This window comes from Aedes aegypti, unplaced genomic scaffold (genome assembly GCF_002204515.2).
Source record: "Aedes aegypti strain LVP_AGWG unplaced genomic scaffold, AaegL5.0 Primary Assembly AGWG_AaegL5_hic_scaff_1958_PBJ_arrow, whole genome shotgun sequence".
Taxonomy (NCBI): domain Eukaryota; kingdom Metazoa; phylum Arthropoda; class Insecta; order Diptera; family Culicidae; genus Aedes; species Aedes aegypti.
In genome coordinates this window covers 65791-89693 of record NW_018735442.1, presented here as the reverse complement: position 1 = coordinate 89693, position 23903 = coordinate 65791, and the positions used below count along the sequence as shown (strand labels likewise).

At 34.9% G+C, this 23903-nt stretch overlaps 1 protein-coding gene across 1 annotated transcript in view; it reads left to right on the top strand.

Moving 5' to 3' along the window:
* The first annotated feature begins 5031 nt into the window (after nt 1-5031).
* Nucleotides 5032-23903, top strand: part of LOC110680880 — a 43493-nt gene continuing 24621 nt past the window's right edge. The window contains exon 1 of the mRNA XM_021856671.1: nt 5032-5879. Coding sequence (XP_021712363.1) covers nt 5629-5879 — 251 coding nt within the window. The 5' untranslated portion in view covers nt 5032-5628. The remainder of the gene's footprint in view (nt 5880-23903) is intronic.

Below are 23903 nucleotides of genomic sequence, written 5' to 3'. Positions count from 1 at the left end.
CCTTACTTGATAGTTTAGTAGAGTATTTCACAGCACTGCAAAAGTTGAAAGTTTCCCAGTTTAAAGCGCATTTCATACATCAACATCTTAAACAACATTTTTGCGAGTAATACCAGCCGGGGCCTTCCTTAGCCGAGTGGTTAGAGTCCGCGGGTACAAAGCAGATATTATAGCAGATATTGAATGCTGGTTGTAGAACAACAAAATGGATTATCGCGTCAACATGGTATTGACAAATTTTCAAAGCAAGGGGACATTCAAATATTACGTCCATTAATTTTAGGTCTATCTAATTCCTTTCTTTGCTCACTATCACACCAAGCCCTTAGTGCATGCACTGTCACACTTTCGTACACCTCCACTCCCCTAAATGATTGACGTAATTTTTTAACGTTCCCCAAAAATTATACTGTTTCTTTAACTTTGTTATAGGAGATTTAAAACATTAAATGTGATTCCCAATCAAATACGGACGTATAAAAAATAAAAGGTTATAACCCAAGCTATGAGTTTCTGTTACATAGTTTTTGTACGATACATCATTTTAATGATTCGTATGTAATCACTCATTTATGTTATAATACAATATTATGCACTTTTGTGGTCATTAGAACCAGATACAGGCACTAAGCTTGATCAAAATACTGAAAATGAAAATTGGTAGTCCACAACGAACATCGACCGGGTAAGTGCCGGCACCAGCACAATTGTGCTGGTCCCACTTTGTCCCTTCGGAAATCTTTGCTATGTGAATCAATTCTCATTCGGTCTTCACCATTTCAAAGAATGACTCTTTCACTCTCGATTCGTACCTGTGCATACCTAACAAAAACGAATAGTTGAAAAGTTGCGATAGATAAAACTTTTTCAATTCTTACGGTGTTTGTTTACATTTTGTTTACCTCGAGCTGGTGTTTTCTAAACACGGTGTAAACAAAAGATTTTGTGCCTAATTACAAGTATCAATGATAATTCATTAATCGAAATCAAAAAAGTTTAGTAAAACAATGATTTATTGGCTAAAAGAATCATTCAATGTCATGGGTGCCGAACAGCACAATTGTGCTGGTTCGTCCCGAAAGGGATATATTAGAAGATAAGAAAAGAGCTAGGTTTTCAGCCAATAATTCTAACATACTAATGACGTTTTCGATTATTCCCGACGGTGCACCACGCGAGTGTAACAGTTGACACCGGAAAATAAAACGGTTTCGGTGCAATAATTTGACAGCGGCTTCAATCAAAACAACAATTTTGTCATTTTGCATGTCAACAGATAGAAGAGCTGTTTATGTTATTCATGATGACACAGGAAACAGGATTCGGACACAGATTCGTTTGGGTTTTTATAGTTTGTTAGCGGTGTTTATATCACTGGCTGCAAACGTTACTATGCCTAAAAGTATGGAACAACATTTTTCTTCCAATGACAAACACTGTGATCATTTTATCTCATTTCGAACACCTTGATTCAAATTCCGAATAATAATAATAAAAATCATCAAATACAGATTTAGAAAATTTGAAACATTCACGTCCTTGATACTTGAATTTTGACTATGCATTTGAATTGTGTGATATTGCCGCCGCTAAATGTGGATTCAAAATGAGCTCCGCAGCTTCTACAAAATTCATACTTCCGCAATGTTTCGAACTCACGATGCAAAATACGGCGATCTTTTATCGTATAACACTTAATATTTTCGAAAAGTGAATCAGCTTTTTTAATAACGAAAAGACAGCATCAATGAAATGCAATCGATTATTGCATTGAAACCCTAATGAAAAATCATCGTCGGTTTCTCGTAAACCGATTGTTTCTTTTTTAAACATATGGAACCAGACATTTAGTAATCATTATATTTTGTTGGCATCCGCGTTTTTCAGTAAAATTTTCTCTTCTGCTGTAATCCAAACATCTGAGTGAAGAGTTCCTTTTTATGACATTAGCTATAAAAGTTCCCCTTACATACTGATAGAACATACTCAGACCAAAGACACATTAAAGACTTCCATGCCCCTTGCAGTTGCCCAAAATTTTATGGCTCATAAGGTAATCTAGAATGCCGTGAAAAGTGTACTGCGATCTGTCAAACTTGGGTACCTTTTGCACTACCGAGGGACCAAATGCAGTACTAGAAGTGGTACCCAATTGAAGCCCGAGTGGGACGGACCTGCTCAGACGTCGTAGTATTCCCAATTATACTTTGGGAAGGTGTTCCGGTATTCGCCATGTTCCAGTTATTCGCCACCCGGATTATATACCGTTTTACGACATACATGATTGCCAATTGTATAGTGCTCGCTAAATTGCTTTAAGGTGATACGGAAACATTCTTAGAACCCGCAAAATTTTCTCAGAAAATAATAGAAAATAAAACATTTTCCTTAAAATGTTTGCTCCTTTGCGCCATGGTGTTCCTGATAAGAAATCAACGTAGGTGGCGAATTCAAGAACTGAAATTAAAATCGTGGCGAATACTGGGGCAAACGGTCCAGTATTCGCCACCCCCATTTTCAATACAAAAACAAAGTTTCTGATTAGTTTTAATATTTTCCCTGCTGAGTATGGATTGAAAGCTTTCGTTTGATGTATTGACAGTAACCAGTATGTATAAACAATGTTTTTCATTAGGGTGGCCAAAACTGGTACACCTCCCCTATATGATCTTTATTTTTTGTAGTTTTGTTCATTTCTGAAAGCTAAGAACATTTCTTCTTTTACTGAATAAAAAGATTCAATTCTAAAATAAATTCATTTCATCCGCGCAGAAATGTCCAAAAATGAAGAATCTTGTTTATTCGTAATCGAAAACAACAAAACCTACCAAAATAATCAAAACAAGAACGACACTGACAGCAAAAAACCATACATGTATTGGTAAAAAAGAGTTCATTACCTGCTACACGCGATTCGATCAGGGTGTAGGATTTTCTACACCGGTGGTGATCAAGTATAAAAAGTGCAGAATAAAAGAACGGTTTGGGTGCAAGTTTTGCTACACCGGTGGGAAAACGGTGCAGGCGGTGCAAATAAAGAAAAACGACATAAGATTCGTTGGACTTTGACCTTTAATTTTGCTGATATTAATTGCTTTGAAGAACAGCCTCTTCCGAAAGGGTAATTTATTATGAAACGGATAGCCATAATACGCGCAAAATTACGATGTGGTTAAGTTTCTGTTTTGGACGCTGCTACCCACTTCCTTCACTCATAATTTCAAAATTTAAGTCTACGGGAATTAGGATCTCCCGAGAGATTTTGTTTTATTTGATCGATTTTCAACGCGAACGGCTGTCAGATCCTCTAGGCTAGTGCACTTGAAAATTCAAAGTTTGGCTTCATTTGATAATCACCTTAAGCACATATCTTTTAATAATATAAAAGTACTTTTTTGCTGAAATTTAAGCTGGGTATTATTTTGATGATAATTAAGGTGAAAGTGCATCGAAGCCAAACCTCGAATTTTCAAGAGCACAAATCTAGGGAACTTGACAACCATTTGAGCTGAAAATTTAATTCATTGATCACCACCAGCGAGTTAGCTCAAACGGTTGTCTAGTTCTTTAGATTTGTGATTTGAAAATTAGAGTTTTGGCTTCGATGCATCTTCACCCTAACAAAAAAAAAAAAAAAATGAAGCTAATCGTAGTTTTCCAAAAGATGTACAGTTTCGTTTTTTTTTAAGTTAACAAACTTAACATTGCACCTGCTAAATATTCATGTCACATGATTCGAAACGTGATGTTTTTAACTGATGTTTATTTATAATTCCTTCAAAAAGTTGTCAATACTTTTATCATGAAATTCAGCTTTCAGGTTTTAGTAAGATCCATTTCTCGATTTGATACCCTGAAAATATCACAAACTGTAATGTTTTATCCAATTCCGAAAACCTACCGAATGACTTTGAAAGTTTCAGTATTGAACTCATGGTGGGTTGCGATAAATACGCTTGACGGCTAGGTAGGTCGTGCATCCAAATACTTCGGGACACTACGCTCCAGATGTTTTATCAAATTTTTCATATTTTTAAGTTTTGCCTAAAAATTTTCAAGACCTACTATGAGTGTTTTTAGCGTAGTGTTTGTTTTGAGAAACGTGTATTTTTTTTGTCTCTTAAAACCTATAACAAATCGGTTTTTGCCCCAAAATGTTTGAATTCATTCATTCATTTTCACAAGTTTTTTGTAGTTAAAAAATAAACACAATCGTTAAAAAGTAAGAAATTCATATTTTTCATTGTAACATAACTTTTTGTATATTTTTTTTCTCAGGGACACTCTGATCCTCATGATTTTTTTTTCTTTTCCTCCTCATTATCCTTAATACAATATACGAATTTAAAAAAGGGTCCATTTGCAAAAATACATTTTTACCGGAATTTCAATTCACTATGAAATCAAAAAGTTTCGATGTGAACTGAGAATGCTGCCAACAGCTTTTAAATGATAGTTTTCAGTTTTTTTTTCTTGAAAATATTAGTTTTTTCTTCCCTATTTTTAAGATATTTGCGGCGACACATGTATTGTTATCTACTGTATCGGAGTTTTGAGTCGCTTATTTATACTAACTAAATACTTATTTGAAATTAATATAATTGATGCTTATGGATAAACCACTGATAGTTAAACATTTTTTAAGGAAACGAATGTCCCCAAATATCATGACAAAGCTATCTATCAGTCATTAAATGAGGTCCGTTGACCTAAAAGAGCCTAAAATATGTAGTTCCGGAAGTCTTCGGTCTGATGCGTTTACGGTTTTTTCATTGACTTCAGATGAAAAAACGAATCAGAATAGAATATCTGAAGACTATCATTTTGATGGAATGATAGGCCCATCAACAGTCTGGGACCTCATTTGTTCGAATAGTGGTAGGTAGCAAATACCAAATCGATTTGTCGGTTACCGCTGTTATCCACAATCGCCCCATTGGATAGATGTGCCCAACGTAATCTAATTTAATTTTTAGTTGCAGAATCACTAATCACTTCCTATTTACTTCTCTTCCCAACACATTATTAGGCATCTCGCAGCATTGGGCGAATGAGGCAGAAACAGTAATCGACTTGCAGTGGAAAATGCGATAGCATCAGAGCGTGTAAGCATATCTCGGAGCACTACTGCTAGTCGGAAGCCGAAAAAAACTCTCCTGGCTTAGAGCATAGGTGCGCTGGCGTTGATCCATGTTATTCGAGACTTGAATAGCTGATATTGCTGAGAGGCGTGTGCCAATGAAGAAAGAAGCAAAAGCCAAATTAGAGTGAAATTGCTCCGAGCAAAACAAACGTTGAAAAACTTCCCGCATTCAATTGGAAATAATGTGATCATTCTGTACCTGACAGGAGGCCTCGTAAATGCTGGCGGAAGACCCCAGAATAATTTGTAGATCATAAATTTGAAGTGATTCAATAGTGAACAAGACAATAAAAGACGTAATTGGTTACGAGAACTGCAAAAAAGCAAGTGATGAACCAAACAAGAGCTGTGAGAGATATTTTTGAGAAATGCTTCATGCTGTATCAAACTAGAAAGTCCATGTTCTGCGCAACGTGAGCCTTTGGAATAGAATAAATTAATTGGAAATTCTGTTGGCTGGGCAAACGGTTGGTGATCAATTCAAGATGGGAAATGCGATAAGCAGTGCAAATGAATCGACGCTGCCTCGTAGGCAAGCACAGTACTATAATGATTGTAACGGAAAACGGTGCTGTTACGAGAATGGGGCAACCAATACGGGCTCTAGGAGCAGCCGTCAAAACCAACAACAGCAACAACAACAGAATCCTGAAAACTCACGAATGCTTTTTCTATTGTACTTAATCCATCGCACCTGGAACGTCGTGGTTGACAGTGTTGATCAAAAAGGCAAAAAGTAAGTATCATTTTTATACCACTGGTATTCCTGAGAATTATTTGCAGTATAGAGCCGACTTTGCCAACCCTTCCATAGGTTTCAAACTGGAAATTTCTTACGACTGTCTTCAATAAGTTTAATAAGGAAAACGGTAACATCCGCTGTTAATTTCAAAGCGTCTAGGTCCAGTTCCCGGCACTTTCAGCATCTTTTCGTAATGGTAGTTCCCTTGACTTCCCTGGGATTCTATGAACCAATTGTCGTGCCAGCTACACGCTATACAAATGCGAAAATGGCAATTGTGGCATAGAAAGCTTTCAGTTCATAACTTTTTGCTATCTTTATTTACAAGATTTTTAGCTTTGGACTAGTTCGTATCGGAACCACCGGCTTTATTTTCCTTCCGAAGTTAGTCGTCACTATAACCATTTTAGGTCATAAGTGACTATATCGGGGATGGGATTCGACTCCAAGTGCTCCACGTGAGAGTTCTAACCACTGACACCAGATCTGTCCCTATCAATTAATAACTGTGGAAATGAACTTATCATATTTAGCTAAGGAGCAGACTCTGTCCCAGTGGGGACGTGATTCCAAGACGAAGAAGAATTATCTCGGAGAAAGTCTACTTTTTGTGACATTGTGACAGTTTGGGTTGGGATGCCTATGCTTAAGATAGGGGAAAATCCATGATTTTTCAACGACTTTTGATCGATTATATCTTCACGAAACAGCATTTTTTGGTTGAATAGTTGTACCGTCAAGCTACCATTCACCGTGCACTTGAGAAAAATCTGGACTTTAAGAAAAAAATGTATGACTTTTTCCAAATAATTTAAAGCGTACTACGATACCACTACGAAGCGTACATTTATACCATAATTCAAGGAAAAATCTAAAACTAGTGATTCATAACAAAAAATCACTCAAAACATATGCTTACAATATAATGTTAAGGTCACCTCGTACCGTTCTATGTCACCATTTACCGTGCACACTAGTGCACCATTCACCGTGCGTATAGTTATCGTCATGATTTATTTTTGTATCTTGAAGAAACGTTATTGGTGGGAACAATTATGTCGCTAGTAGTGTGCGCACTCATTTTTAAGAGTATTCAAATCATTATCTATCTATCTATATAAATAAAATTGGAATGGTGTTTGTATGTCACGAAATGGCTTATGAACGGGTCAACAAGATTGAATAATTCTTTCTCAATTTGTTCGTCAAGGGTTCCGACGTGCTTGTGTGTATGAAAATCGCAGGATATTCTCCGGGAAAGTTGGAAAAACGAGCGCGAACGAAAACAGTTATTCTGTATGGGACGATGAATAGCGTTTCAACAGCCTACTGATGGCAAGACGAATTTTGCCGGGACCACTAGTTTACATTAAATACCATGGAAAGGTTTTAAAAATATTGTTTAAATAATTAATTTTTCATTAAAATCGGTTATAGTGGCGTTTTGGGCTGTATTGTCCAAAACCATTCCATATTACGCTCAAAACTGAATAGGCAAAGTAGTTAAATCTACGACATAACAATTACCCAATCTAAACCCTATTACGCATTAATTTCATGCCTTTTACAATAATGCACGGTAATGGGAACCATACATATTGAGAAGGGTCCATTTACCGTGTATTTGGGTTTCGAAATGGAACACAATAAAAAAATAATTTCATAAAATCTCATTGCTCATACAATTGAAATACATCTAGCTTTGTAGTATCCACAGCAATAAACTTGTTGAAATTATGGAAAATTTGATACTCTAACGTTAAACCGAAAAATGTGAATTTTTTGCGTTTCTACTAGGAGTGTTAAGAAATCTCATTATTAAACAAATTCACATGAATTTTGACTACATAAACTAAGTTTTTCAAAAAGTATTGTGACAAGAAACTACTTCATTTAATCTGTTCTGTATTATTTTGCTAACAAAACAATAATTTGTATAATTTTTATTATATATTCTGTAGGAATCCGTATATGTGCACGGTGAATGGAGGCCGCACGGTGACTGGTGACTTAACGGTACAAACAATGTTGTTAATAGACTATTTTTTTCCGAAATCAGTTTGGTATTTTTTAAACAGTACAGTGTCCGTTCGATTTTGACACGTTTTGTTTTTGGCATGGTTTTGAATCTGGCACGTTTTGATTTTGACAACTTTACCATTCGATTTTGACACGGTTCGATGTTGGCAACAGAACCTGGTGTAGTGGTTAGAACCCACTCCTCTCACACCGAGGGCCTGGGATCGGTGATAGTGACTTATGACGTAAAGTTTATAGTGAAGACTTCTTCGGAAGGGAAGTAAAGTCGTTGGTCCGAGATGAACTAGCATAGGGCTTAAAATCTCGTTATTGAAGAAAAAAAAAGTTCGATTTTGGCAACAAGGAAATTCAAATACCGTTAATCCGGGGTAACATTGAACGGTAGGACCCTTCTCGTTAAAATTCTAATCATCATTCATTGATGCGGAACATTTTCAAAACATAAATGGTGCCTCTCTTTCCTACATGCATGAGATAATAAAAAATTAGGTTTTTGTGAAAATTGCGTTTAGTTCATACCTAAATTTGTCAAACTTTTTCAATCAATGATTTTTATCATTATGCATGGCACTTCTGAAGATTCATGTCTCACATGAGTTCTGCAAGTGGTATGAGCAAGAAAAATGCAATTTTTACTAAAAAATGGCTTTGCCAAATATGATTCCGTTGTGGAATCTTTAATAAGTCTATTCAATTAAGCAACATCCTATAACTACTATGAGGAATGCTGAATTTCCATAGGAAACTGCCTACCTTTAGGCGTATTCTACGGTTTAAAGTGTTTTTGGTTTTTAAAATAACTCAATAAGTAAATGACTTGAAAGGGTTTGGTCTTCATATTTGGCTTCAAAGACTATTGAATTTAAGTAAGTAAAGTAATTTTCAGTACTATTGAACATTGTTTACATGGGTGATCCAATGCTACCCCATATCAGGTAAATAAAAAAAATATTTGAAACATTTATTTAAACATGCTTGATTTGTTTGTAAATAAAAACACAGTATAATAGTAACGAGCGGTGGGTGCCAATACTTGTTTTTAAAATATATAACTTGCAACCTTTAGCATTTTAAAATGAAAAAAAAAAAAATAGGAAATACCCTTAAAAGTGATCAGTGTTACCGGTAATTTCGGGTGAAATTGATCATTTTTCCCCGTTTTTCACGTCAGTTTCCTATGATGTTGTCATTTATTCGTTAATTTTCATAAGGTTTCATTGATAAATATTAGTGCTCTATAAATAAGAAATAAAATCGAGCGATGTGTGATCAATTTCACCCGAATTCACGGTTACCCCGGATTACGGTACGAAAATGTGTATCATGGGTCAGTCACCAATCCTGTTAATCTCAAGGTGTATGTGGGTCGTTTTGAGGCTTATCATGTTGAAAATAGGTAAATTTAATTCGTTGTCAATATTACGATGATGAAAGTTGTTATAAAAACAACCGTTCGCTTTTGGCACGGTTTGATATAGGCAACTTTAATATTTTGGCATGTTTTACTATTGAAATAGTCTGTTGGCTATTGGATTGATCAGACGAGTATTAAATCATATTCTAGTAACTACTGCGTAGCATTCATCTGATTTGATTTGTCCAAAGCTCTTTGGAAATCAATGAAGCTCTTGAGCTGTTACACTGTTCGACAAAATACAATTTTTGGATGGATCAGGGACGCGTCGATATGGGTCTTGAAGTGCAAGAAAAGTGTAAAAAGTAGGCCATTGTCAAATGAGTTGCAGCACCCTTGGATTATTTTTTTGACAAAATGTGAAAACATTGCATTTTAATCACAAAAAGTATATAATGCAAAATAATAATATATTTTTAAATTCAATTATTCTACCATTGAATTTGTCAAATCAATATTTTTTAGTACTGGATGCTTTCAGGGAATATTGGCATCAGTTGTTTATATGAATTTGGAATGTTAGCTATCAATAAACAAATATTTGAGGATGTGCACCATATGAATAATACTTTTTTTTTCTATTTTACGCATCTGCTTCATTATATAATAGTTATTATAGATTTAAAAAGACGCTTGATTCTTTGCTCCACTAGAAAAATCAATTATCAATATAAACCCAGTAACATTTTTCTAGATAATCATACGATAGTTGTTGTGTCTGTTATGTTTATATGGGCTGGTTGGTCTTAAAAACTCTCAGCAGTAATACAAAATTTCTATAGGTAAGTGGGGTAAGTGGTCTTACATGAGCTAGTTGGTTCATCAGGAGAGGTTGGCGAAGTCTGTAAATATGTGATAATATTGGTATTTGCGATTTCTAAATATTTTTATAGGTACTCATCAAGAATAGATTACCTATCGTGAGATCAATTTTTTTATCAGAATATCCGTAGAAAAATTACAGACTCACGTAAAATAGCAAAAATTAATACAGTAATCAACATTTTTACATTTTTTTGCGAAACCATTTGACAGACGCTCAGGCTGGTATGAGCCCTTTTTATTCAGTTTGTGCACAATGCTAATCATTTGTGAAAACTAGTTTAGTGGTAACATGCCTGCTTCTTACTTGTAAGATAAAACAATTTCTGGTAAACCATTTCCGTTTTTTTGATTCTACATTTCACATGTTTTTGGCAATTTTAATCAAACTTTCAGTTTTGAGATTTAGGTGAAATTTCACACAAAAATGCTTTATAATCTAAATGAATAAAATACTTGTTTGTCGATGTCTTCCTGTTTAAAAAAAGAAAACAAACATTATGTGAAGTTTCGCAAAATTGTTTGTCATAAATTTATTATTAAATTGTTCTTTCACTTAATCGAATAGCATTTTACTTGTATAGAGGATTGGGAATAAGGGTTCATAAATGGGCACGTTTGGCCCATTTGGGAAACGAGTTTAAAATTAACCCTAATGATCGAATTCTTTATGTTTCCAATATGCTTACAATAAACTCATTGAACAAGAAACTAACGCTCCATATGAAAGCTAATATATAATATTTTTCAAATTAGTGTCCAAGTGATCCGTGTTTGTACGTTGTCTCTTGGTGATTTTCCTAAATGAGAAGACGTATTTTTTATAATATGAGTAAAATTCATACAAAGATCTGATTTGAATATTTATTGAATTGATTCAGTTCTTCAAGGCTCAAAGATGTATGGCTAAATTATTCAAGGCAAAAAATAGCAATACTTGACGGGTTTAAGAATCTTCTTTGAAAGAGGTATAAACTGACGATAACCTATCCAATCTCCGAAGCGTGTTAGATAAGCAAAAAAATTTTTACTTCACCTGTATAAAAAAGAACCTTTTTGGGCCATACTGCAAGGATTTGTAAGATAAACGGACCACCAATAGACTATAGACATATGATACAGACACAATTTTCTCCGTGGTCGTATACTTTTGGTACAGAGCACAGAATACTTTTCCAAATATGTATGTATATATGTATATAGTGTATACGAAACAAGCATCACTAAATACGCTATAAAAAAAGTTTACGTAATGTGTAAATGATTTCCACTAGAACCATATTGATGTTTCAGATCATTAACATTTATTTAGCATTTTTGGGGACCTTTCCACATTAAGGTGAAGATGAATCGAAGCCAAACCGTAAATTTTCAAGATCACAAATCTGGAGGACCAAATATCCGTTTAAGCTGAAAATTTAATCGATTGATCACTAGCTGGTAACCTATCGATTAAATTTTTAACTCATACGGGTGTTCGGTTCTCCAGATTCGTGCTTTTGAAAATTTAAAGTTTGGCTTCGATTCATCTTCACCTTTAACCCTTTTTTATTGTTGTTAAACAGGAGTGCAATACACACAACGTAAATTTTCATGTTTTACAGCTTAGTTGGATTAGAATTGAAGAATATGCTAGTCGAGCATAATATTGAACCTAAGATAACTAGGATCTAACGAGGCAGATAATCGAAATAGATAATTAATTTTATTCATATGGAGCACATCTCTACAACGTTCTTTATTAATATATAAAACTGATGCTTATATTCTCTTAAATAATTGCACTTTTCCCTGCAGTTATCCTACGGTAAAAAATATTGGTTTGACAAATTCAATGGGTGTATAATTGAATTTGAAAATATAATGATATTTTGCAAAATATATTTTTGTGATTAAAAATGCAAAATTTCCAAATTTTGCCTAAAAATAATCCAAGGGTGCTGCAAATAATTTGAAAACATTATCTTTCTAAACTTTTCTTGCACTTCAAGACCCATACAGACGCGGCTCTGATCCATCCAAAAATTTTATTTTGTCGAACAGTGTTATGTTATTTGCATCCTTTGGGATGCACATAAAAAAAGCTAGCCGAATGACGTTAAATTATGTCGAACTTTATATACGTTAGTGTCTGATTCTGGAAATGTCGATCACAGTTCTATCTTTTTCGTGTCCTTTAACATGTAAAATTTTTAGGGGCCCAGATAGCCGTAGCGGTAAACGCACAGCTATTCAACTTGGCCATGCTGAGGGTCGTGGGTTGGAATCCCGCTGGTCAAGGATCTTTTCGTAAAGGAAATTTTCTCGATTCCCAGGGCAAAGAGTATCTTCGTACCTGCCACACGATGTACACATGTAAAAATGGTCAATCGGCAAAGAAAGCTCTCAGTTAATAACTGTGGAAGTGGTCATAAGAACACTAATCTGAGAAGCAGGCTTTGTCCCGTTTGGGACGTAACGCCAGAAAGAAGAACATGTTAAAGTAAATTTTTTGTTCAATATGTCTTCATGGACACGTTTTTTGTGTTCTTTTTTTAATTTTATATTAGTATCATTCTGAACATAACATTCATTTCTTGTAAATCTAGGTGTTCTGTGTTAGACAACACTATCATCCTTATTTGGTACAACACAATTAAGCTTTTACTAACATTTTGTTAACAACTTATTACATTTCATTTGCCGTAGCAGTGTGAGTATTTGGGCAGTTCAAAATTCAAAAAGTTCGATAGTCCCTCCTCCAAATTTTTCTTTACGTTAATAACGATAAAAATAGTGTTTTGTGAAATTTTCAGCTGTTTAGGTGCAGATTTTAAGGGCGTTCAAAGACGATTTAGGTTTATATGGAAATTACTATGGAGAAATTTAGACAAATTTTCCGAACCCGCTAGTACTGAAATGTATGTACAAACTTATTGATACATAGTAAATACTCAATTTTCAAACGTTAATAGAAGAAGAAATAAATTGTTTTTGGACTAATTTTGTATGGGATTTTTGCAGAAGTTTGTAGGGCTAAATTTGCATATGGAGCTTATTAATACCAAACAAATTCATGGATATCTTTTCTCCCATTCGTTATATTGAAATGCTCTCTTCACCAACTTCTTTTATTGGGCTTTGAACAATGAATTTTCACTTTGCGATGATAAGTTTGAATTTACATTACAGTATTAACGTGTTTGGAACATTTCTCGAAATTTCTCATAGTAATTTCCATTTAAACCTAAACCGTCTTTAGGCCACCTTGAAATTACCATCGAAAAAGCTCAAAATTTTACAGAACACTTGTAAAAAAGTAAGGACGATATGGGAGGAGGGATTATCAAACTTTTTTGAATTTTAAACTGCCCTAGTGAGTATTTGCATTACTTACAACGATTCACAGATAAATACATTATTCATGTAGATTTTTTTTACCAATAAGGCGATATGAGCACTTTTTGTTGGCTGTGAAATTACTTTTAACGATTTAAAAGTTGAATAATTTATCTCAGTTTACATGGAAGTTATTAGTATCTACGAACAGTACGTGCATAAAGTTAAACTATATAAAACATTTTAACAGTCAAACATCTTTCCTTTTTGGAATGATAAAATTAAAAGCGCCTTTTGGTGCAATATAAGCAGATTTTTTCAAAACATCAACTATTTCTTTTTCTAAGAGTTTCGAACGTTTCCGTATAATATGTCTATTACTTTATTACTTTGGCAGCTTTCAGCTGGTATGCTGCTGACGATTATTTTTTTTTGTATTTATGCGGTTTTAAAAGGGTGCTCATCCTACTCCATTAGCCAAACTGCCATAATTGCCACAAGTTACAGAGACATTTACATCTTCTCGCCATTAGATTCGTTTGGTTATTATTTCAACTGAGTTTGAACTCATGAGCTTCTACTTATTTATAAAAAAACGTGGTTACTCAAAATCGACGTTAAAAACACTTCAATGAAAAAATAACGTGAACAAGCAGCATTGAATCAACAATAACGACGTAAAAAAATCCTCGTAAAAAACCGCGCAAGTCAAATTTGAATACTATTGATGAAGTATGTGCTCGTGATAGTTCAAGGATGTAAAGAAATAATTTAAATTCTGTTTACGCTCAGAAAAGTTCAAACATAGATAATGTTTATCCATTGAAAGTTGTAAAATTGAGCACATGCTATTTTTAACAGCATATTTCAGTATACAATACAATAGAATGATTGAATCAGCCAAATACTATTAGAAAAGTAGGTTTACAATCTGCAAATCGAAAAAATGTCTGCTCAAAAACGTAGCCTCTCCAAATTTACTTGTCTCATTATTATTGGCATTAAAGCTTATCAAAAGCATTTATCAAAAGTATTCTTTAAAACATTAATATTCCTTTCGACTTCTGCCTTTAAAGTGAATATTTACAGCCGTGATATAAGGTAGCATTTTTATCCGAGATTTCGCTTTTTTTCTCCTTAAAAGGCTATTCATTCAATTTATGCACTTTCAGCAATGGTTACTTTTCAAACCAGGCTAGACAAATGTTGCCGTCAAATAGAAAAAGTCGACTATGAAACTAAAAGAATCTCGTCATCCTCCTCAATCCTCAACGGCGTCATTACGAACAAATAAGCCTCCTTCGGTATAGTCGAATCTTCGTTCGGGATCTCTGAGCCGACTAAAAAAATGAATCGTGTCTTCGAAAGACAGTCTTTTTTGTAAAAATGAAACAAAATACGTCTCTGGAATCGAAAAAACGATCATTGAAACCACACCTCAACTTTTCAAGAGCACAAGACTTGAGAACCAAACAGCGCTTTACGTTGAAAATTTATCCCATTGCTCACCACCAGCAAGCAAGCAATTTTATTGATTTTCAACGCGAACAGTTGTCAGATTCTCCAGTCTTGTGCACTTGAAAATTCTAAGTTTGGCTTCGTTTTATAATCACCTTAACTCAACGCGCCCTATCAACAGAGCTATTGCAGTATCATGAGGGGGTTTCAATTGCAAATACAAGCAATGCTTGTGATGGCTATCGGCTTCTTCTTGTGAGAGATGGGACCAAATGGAACAAAGGAAAAAATATTCGTTGACGGTTTTGGATCGAAGTTAGTCGTGCATTATTTCGTCAATGCGAGACTTAGTCCTGCCAGACTTATTATACTGGATGACGATGTTTTTTGTGAATCTGCTGATTGCCAGCCCTGTTTTAAACTTAAACAGAAGAGATAGATATTTGTACCTATAGCAATCATAAGAACAATCTGTCCCATGCAATTTACAGTGCTGTTTTGAATAACAGCAGCGTATGTTGATTTTCACAAAATGCTTAACTTTGACATGATATAGTTTTGTTCCGCATCAAGTATTTCAACTGATTTTGTTTTTCACAGAACTACGAATATGTTTTGTAAATTTCAATTTTGTAATTGCAAAGTTTAAAATTTTTGTAAACACATATAACTGTTTTAAATTTCTAATTTGTTCTTCTACAAATATTTTACGAAATTTTTTGGGTTGGACACCTAGGTAATGGTAGTGGTTGAACAAATAGTAAGTGATATAAAATTTAAGAGCTTAATGTCAAGCGGAAGATTCAATCTTTAAAACTGTTATCATTCCGAACCTAGTATGTGATTTTTCGGCTGGGGCTTAGAAAAATTGAAATGTTGTGGTATTAAAATCGAACATATATGTACATCTGTGGATATTTAGATTGCTTGAATGTTGAAAGGGAACAAAACTAGAGCCTAAGTTGAGCATTTTGTATGAAAATCGACAAGCGCTGCAATTACTCAGTACAGCACTGCCACTTTGGAACTCATTCGTAGCATGTTTTTTTGTTTTATTTTTTCGGTCAAACGGCATTCGACCTAATGACATTCGGCCAGATGACCCGGAACCGATGCAGTCACATGTTAGGAGGTCCTTTTAAAACAAGTTAGAAAAAAGGCCTCTACTGCTCAAGCTCTCAACTAAGCGCATGATCTCAACTCGTAAAAATAGATCGTTATGAGTACTAAAACCGTAGACAGCTGTACTATTTCTTAAAACATACGAGATATTCGACTACATCACTGAACAGATGATATCTCATTAGTACTGGGTCTCCTATGATGCCCCCATGTGTCTGAATGAAGACCTGACTGTATTTATATTTATTTTCCCGCCCCAAAGACAACGTCCCGTCAGGATTGTTTTATACTTATGATCTGCTGCCCCATTCCGTTACACCGAAAGCAACCCAGCAAATGGTGATTGCCATTTTCACTTTTATCGACCAAGCATCAGCGATGGCCTTAACCAGGGCCGTTTGAATTTGAAATCATGCATGGATGCAAAATGCTGTTCCGTCCGTTGCTGCTGAAAGAGCACACAATCATTTCTCCTCATTTAAACGGCGTGGAATAGGAGGGAATCCAAACCAGTTGTCGTTGGAAAACGCTTCAAGTTGCAAAACAGGAATTGATCCATGCGTCTGTCGCTTTGCAGAAAACTTATTTTCATTTCCTTTTCTTTGGAAACGAACTAGAAAACGATTGAACTGGTAGCTATACCTTCAAGTAGTGGTTCACCATCGTCGGTTAGGAGGATGGAGATTACTTATCATATGTGACAACATAAAGCAGCTTTCTGTGGTGAGTTTGTGTGAAGAAAAGCAATGCAATAAGGCCTGTTTTCACTTTCTTGGTCGTGTCTTGGCCTGCAATTGGTCATTTATTCATAACTTGTGGAAATTTCCTGGTATATAGGCAACCTAGGAGGAAATTGATGGTTTCCATTATCTAGCACGAGTCATAGCCATCCCATATGTTCAACGGGTGAAGTAACTACATCAGTGGAGGTTAATAACAATAACTAACTTTAGTATGATGCAAACAATTTTTCTTAGGTTGTGCATCAAACTTGTGATCTACAATACAATAAATGCTTTTTTCGTTATATATTTTGGGACATCGCAAGCTCACATAATTTTGCTTTTAATTGAACCTCAAACAAATCCGTTAGACCGTGAGATTTCAAAATAGCATTAAGTTCAATGCTTTGGATAACCGGATTGCATGATCGAGTAAAGATCGCCAAAAGGAAAATAATCGACAAGCTCAAGATGTGCGTGTGGATTGTCCAAGAACATTTCGTGTAAACACGCGATAACATAACCATCTGACGTCAGGGCGAGCTATAGGGTGAAGATAATGAATGGTTATGAACATATAATTAAATTAGTCACAGGTAGTTGTATCAACAATATATCGAAAAAAGTAGGTCAAAGAAAAATTTACTAGGTTGCAGTTGCAAAACTAATCGTTAAGTTGATCAGATCGAATTAGATCAACATTTTTGCTTATAATTTAAGCGTGGTAGCATAATATCGTACAAAGATAGAAGTTGCCTGTGTTGGTAGCAAAGCACATAGCTTTGAGCCAACCCTTCTCCAGTAGAGAAGCTAGGTAGAATACAGGACGCTTCGATGCTTACTGACTTTAAAATGGCTTGCTCAATTTTCACCACCTAATATAATTTCAATGTTGTCGCTCCCTTGCGACGCCTATCCACCTATTCATTTCAATCATTTGAAAAAAAAATCTTCTATAGATTCCCTTTACCTTTGAGTCGCATGATCGCTATAGCCATAACAAAAATAATATAAACAATCACGGTCGATACCTTCTCCTAAAGATAGAAAGGACAAAAAATCTAAAACAAAAGGTTGAATGGACAAAGGACAAAATGTTAAAAATGAAAAGGGAAAAAGTCAATGTCTAAAAAAGAGATTTTTGAATGATGCAAATCATTAAGACCTTTTCACCAGGCTCAAGCGTGAATCAATACTATGCGAATGAGTCGAACTAAGTCTGTTTTCAATCGCTGAAAACTAAAACAATGCGCTTTGAGAGAAATGTATAGAAGTTGAAAATTAACAAATGACCATATGTGTGAACAACACAACCGAAACGAAAAATTGTTGCCTAACTTCCTGGCCTTGAATAGCTAGATGTTGTAGTGTTGGTCACTTCAAACACTAGACAGGCAAAAATTTGACGTCTCGACCTGTTAACTATATTGTTTTCAATATTTCTCTCGTCGCTCGCTTGCGATTCTATCCATCTTTTCGTTTCATTACTTTCGTTACTCTGTTTAACTTTGAGTGTCAGTATCGTGGTCACCGAAAAAAGCCAATAAATTTTCATAATATTAAAGTCATGTGGTGATTGAACCAGATGAAAAAATAAAAAAATGAAAATTGTATGGTGCGAATGGTCGTAGAGCAGCCACATTAATTGAAACATTGAGAAACGTTGTTCCGGCCCCTAGACGACTACGATGTTGACAATATTTTTGTCATTTTTTTTCTGCAATACAGCGGGGATTCTCTGGTTGGAACACGACTGCCTTCCATCTAGCGAATCCGACCCGTTAGATGGAACGACTGACAGCTGGTGAAAATGCTCCACACTAACGCATCTGGAGAGCAAATCGTCACGAAACGCACATATACATACGCCTTTGGATTGCATTTAATCTGAACACTTTTTAATCTGTACTCCGCTAATTTGCACATCGTTCAGATTAAAAATGGTTCAAACGTCATTTAGCTCATGGAACGGAGTGAAGTGAGTTGGAACGCTGTGGAACGAAACGCAGAATCAAAGCAAAACAGCGAAAGCGATAACCAGAAACACGTTTCTAGGGTGACTAGATGTTCAAATTAAAAATGAACTCCGATGGTTTGCATGAGGTACCGTTCAAATTAGCGGGGGTACACTGTATATATGAAGACTTCAATACGACAGTACTCAGACGTCAAAGTCAGTTTGACATTTTCTGGTGACATTTGAGGTGCTTTTTAGTTGGAATATTTTCCAACCAGCGAACATCCAACAATCCCCCAACGAGTGAATACCCACTGTATTTGGAATTTAACAGGGACATGATCAGAATCAAAATCAGCATGAGTTACCAGATGGCTACAAAAATTATTATTATTATCTTTATTATCGAGACTTTCAGCCTGTGGCTGGTTCGTATCCATCATTGTGTGGATACAAAGGTTAATACAGTCGGTTAAAACCAAATCAATCGTAGAAGGGTTGCTAGGATAGGGAAAATAAGAAGGGCTATCAGGGTATTGAATTGAGAAATATTGTGAAGAGCAGTCGTTAAATAACATTCCTAAAATTAAATTCAAATAAAATTGAATTCCCCAATGACAAAGAAATTTGACTTATTGCGAGTCAATTTCCGCAAGTCATTTTAAAGCAAATTAATGGTTACTGCCCAGTGCATTGAAAAGGCAAAAAGGCAGCTTTGAAAGTACTTTTACCAAGCTGCATTTCAACAGAAACACCCAAAGTTTCAAAAACATTGGTTTCAAATGACGAAAAGAGTTTTTTTTATATATGGGGCTGTCCATTAACCACGTGGTCACTTTTTCGGGATTTTTAGATCCCCCCTCTCCCTCGTGGCCATTTGTCCACACAACAATTTTAAAATTCGTATGGAGCGTGGTCATAAGTTCCCATGTCACACTGACATCGAGCATAAGTCTTACTTTTTCTAAAGCTTTAATATTATTTAGATCATTTTTGTTAAAGTATACTAAATAATATTCCTGAGAAAGCCCTTTCCGAAGAATGCCAGGTTGGGTTCACTTTTTCATAATAATTGCTGGACCCCGTGGCAGGTGAGAATCCGGGGTAAGTAGGGCGTTACGTCATAGCTCACTAAGGAAATGTTTTTTATGGGAGTATTCTTCTAGAAAGTAGATGATACAATGACAAGGAATGTATAAAGTACAAAACAAAAAAATATGTTTATTTCCATATGCTCCATGTAACAGTTATCAATTCATCGCCATTTCCAATTGTGACACGTTTCACGCCTTGGGTCACATAAAATAATGAATCAAATTACCATCAGTAAGCTACAATTATAAGTATTGTCATAAGCTGCTAACGATGAACCGGTACTTTATTTTCATTTCATATGAAATTTTCGATGGTCTAACTTACCCCAAAATTTCTTTATACCCGGGGTAAGTGGGACTTATCAAAACAAAATCCAGAATCAAAAATTTTTATTACACGTTTCAAACATTTTCCTAGAGGGTAGCACTAAAAATTCAAACAAATGTTTTTTTTTATCAAAAAAGATCAATCTCAATTTACGGAATTGCTTAGGAGGGAGAAAAAATCTGGACTTCTCCTATATTTTTTATGTCATTTTATTTTTGAAATATATACGAATTCTAAATTGGGCAAAGCCTTAGATTAAATTTGAAATGCATCATGAGAACGATTACTTTTCTATTTTAATTTTACATTATTTGTTATGTCTACCAAAAGTAGTTACGTAAAACAGTTCAAACCCATTAAGTGGTTTTCTGCCACAGAATATATTTATAATTTCTCGATTATTGAAATTATTTTTAGTTATATTTTAGATTTTTTGTAACTTTTTGATTAATAACTTATAAATGATATATTTTGAACACTTTTTATTCCTCTTTACGCTTTTAGTGAGGAATTTTCAGTTAATTTTAAGTGCGATGTGACGTACTATTAAAAAAAAAATATATGTGTCCAACTTGCCCCATTTAGCGAGGAAACTGCGTCTACTGGCTCATTCTAAATCTTTCTTCTGAGGTTTTCACAATTTCTAAATTATTCGATTAATTTCATGCATACACCAGCAAATTTGTTGCCAAAATGTGATTGTGTTGTTGGATTTGAAAAATATTGGCATTTGAAAATTATATTGAACGATGAATTTTAGGCTGACAAAATCGGGAACCTGACAAAATCGGGTCATTTTATGTTTGCTCATGTTTATCAACATTTGACGTGTGAATATTGATTTGAGGGCCACGTTACGAACAAATAAACTTTTAAGGGGGAGGGGGGGGGAGGGTTTAAGTCTTCTAGAATAAGTTTTTAAAAGGACCTATCAATTAAACAATTTTTATGTTTTGGAAGTTTACAACTCAAATAAGGTATATTTTTAGTGCTCGTTTTGGTAAGAAAAAAAAAACAGGTAAAAATTTTAAGTTCGTACGTGAACGCTAAGTGGACCCCCAACGACCCTAAAGGTATCAGGTGTAGATGACCCCCGTGCGCCAAATCGAGATCGCTGCTCTAGTGCATGCAACATGAGTACGAAAAGCCACTAGTAACAAATTGATAATCAGCATAGAATTTTAAGTAAAACAATATTTTATTCTGAGGATATCTTCATAACACTGCACGCTGACATAAAATTCATAATCACAAAGGGGTCATTCAAATAACGCAATAACACAACAGGGGAGGGAGGGGGTCATCTGTACTGTTACTTTCCATACAAAAATAAATAAATTTTCCATACAAAAGCTGTTACGTGGGGGAGGGAAGGGGTCTAAAAATTGGCAAATTTTGTGTTACGTAATATTTCAATCATCCCAAAGAAAACAAACTTTTATGCTGATTATCAACGCGCGCAGGACAATTTGTTACTGGTGGCTTTTCGTACTTATGCTGCGTGCACTAGAGCACATAGCTCGATTTTGCGCACGGGGTCTTCTACGCCTAATACCTTCAGGGCCGTTGGGGGACCACTTAGCGTTCACGTACGAACTTAATATTGTGCTCTGCAAGATAAATCCACGTAATGCGATTATCTGAAAATGTCAATATACCGTCGCAGTGATAATGAAAATCGCCAAATGTTTCAGATTTAGTAAATTTGAAACATTTGCGTCCTTGAAGAATGAAAAAATCCAAGCCTACTTGAATTTTGACCTTGCGATTGAATTGCGCGCATATCTTCTTCGCGTTACCGCCGCCGCTGGATGTGGATTTAAAATGAGCGCCGCAATATTTTTACATGATTTTTTTCTTACCAAAACGAGCACTTTACAATGACGAACTTATAACATTTCGCATTTGCGAAAAATAAGGGACGGCCTAATAGTGAGTCTACATAAGATTATACATAAAGACGAGTTTCACAAAATCGTCAAAGCTCCATATGCCTTTTTTAATGTCTTTTTGACTCATATTTTGAACAGGCTAACAGGCTAACTTTGTACCCGTTAGAACGTAACACCAGAAAGAAGAAGGTGAATAATTAGTAGTCAAATGTATGATTTCCTTACGAAGTCATTTGAATTGATTTTACTGGTATCGAGAAGTCGATACTATCTTTTAAGACAACACAATTGAGCCACAACTGATTCCCATTCCCGCAAAATTCGGCATATTTTAGTGAAATATTTCAACGAAATCTCAATACAAAGTCAAGTATTGAGAATATGAGTATGTTCCGAATTAGAGACAGAACGGTATTTGATCTAACATTTTCTTATGTATGACATTTTTTTTCCAATCTCTAACCGTTCTCTAATCATTGCGTTTTTCAGAGCAACATTTTCCTTTTAAAAGCCCCATTTCGGTGTTCAAATTCATATTAGCCAGCATCCTTTTATAACGTTATACTAAAATTGGAAATTTTTGATTTTTGAGAAAATTAAAAAAAATCTTGATTGAGTCGTAACGCTTGAGCTTACCTTCTCCCTCTTCGAGCGTTACGTAATTTGAGGACGGCGCCTCAATCGTATGAAACTAAATAAAAGCTTAATCTTTATAATATCTAACCTGAGGGCCGTTCAAAAATTATATCACGCTCTTAAAGAGAAGAAAGTAAAAAGTGGCGAACCAAACAAAAATTTTGCAGTCTTCATATAAGAAGTTGAAGGAGGGTTTTGAAAAGCCTTATTTTGCGTGATAAATTGTATGGACGCTTCTTGGTGTCATATATAATCATACGGGTTAAGTTTAAATGTAAACACGATAAAACATGACAAACAATATAATATTCTAAATAGGCTGACAACATCGGATCAAAAAGCTGACAAAATTGGGGGTAGACAAAATCGGGGGCAGACAAATTTGGGGGCTGACAAAATCGGATCAGCACTGTATTTGTTTGAACTAACGTTTTTTTAGGTTCCACTTGCCCCGGAGTACCTTAATTAATTTATTCCATTTTTGATCTCTTCAGGTGACATACAGTCACTTGAGAGACTTTTCAAGACAACTTTGAACAAACTTTCAGTTTTGTTGTCATACGTAAAACAGTGTGCTTCTTCTCTTCAAGATGTTTGAGAAGAAGTTCGTGATCTTTAAGAGAACCAGTAAAACTGGACAGCACTATGGGCGGTTTCCATACAGACTGGCGGCCAAACATATTTTTTCTATCTCATGTCGTATTAATGAGTTTTGTGATACAATTTTGATGTTTCATTTTCAAAAACAAGTTTTCGAGACTATTTTTTGAATAGGACCTATAGCGAATTTATATGGTTTGTTACTAATGATGCATATAAGCCATTTATGCGATTATCGTTGTGCAAATTATCATAAATGTTAGAACTTACATAGTTATTATGATATGAAGGATTTAGCGGTATTCAGTTATTCTCTGAATTATTTTTTAGCTGTTTCAATAGAAAATGGTTAAAAATATTGAAAAAATTCAAAAAGCCCTAAATTAAAAAAGTGCAAATTTGTGCAGCTAAATTCTTTACAGTCGTTTAGTTTACATCTCAAAGTAACCTTGGAAATACATTTTAGCCTGGGACAACTTGGGACAAAAAAGTATGGGATGTGTAAAGTTTCAATATTTCTATATATATTTTTTCAGTGCACTCCCCGCATTCTTCCGACCTAAAGTACGAATTGTTATTTCATTTTATTTTTCAAAGATAGCTTTTTGAATAAGT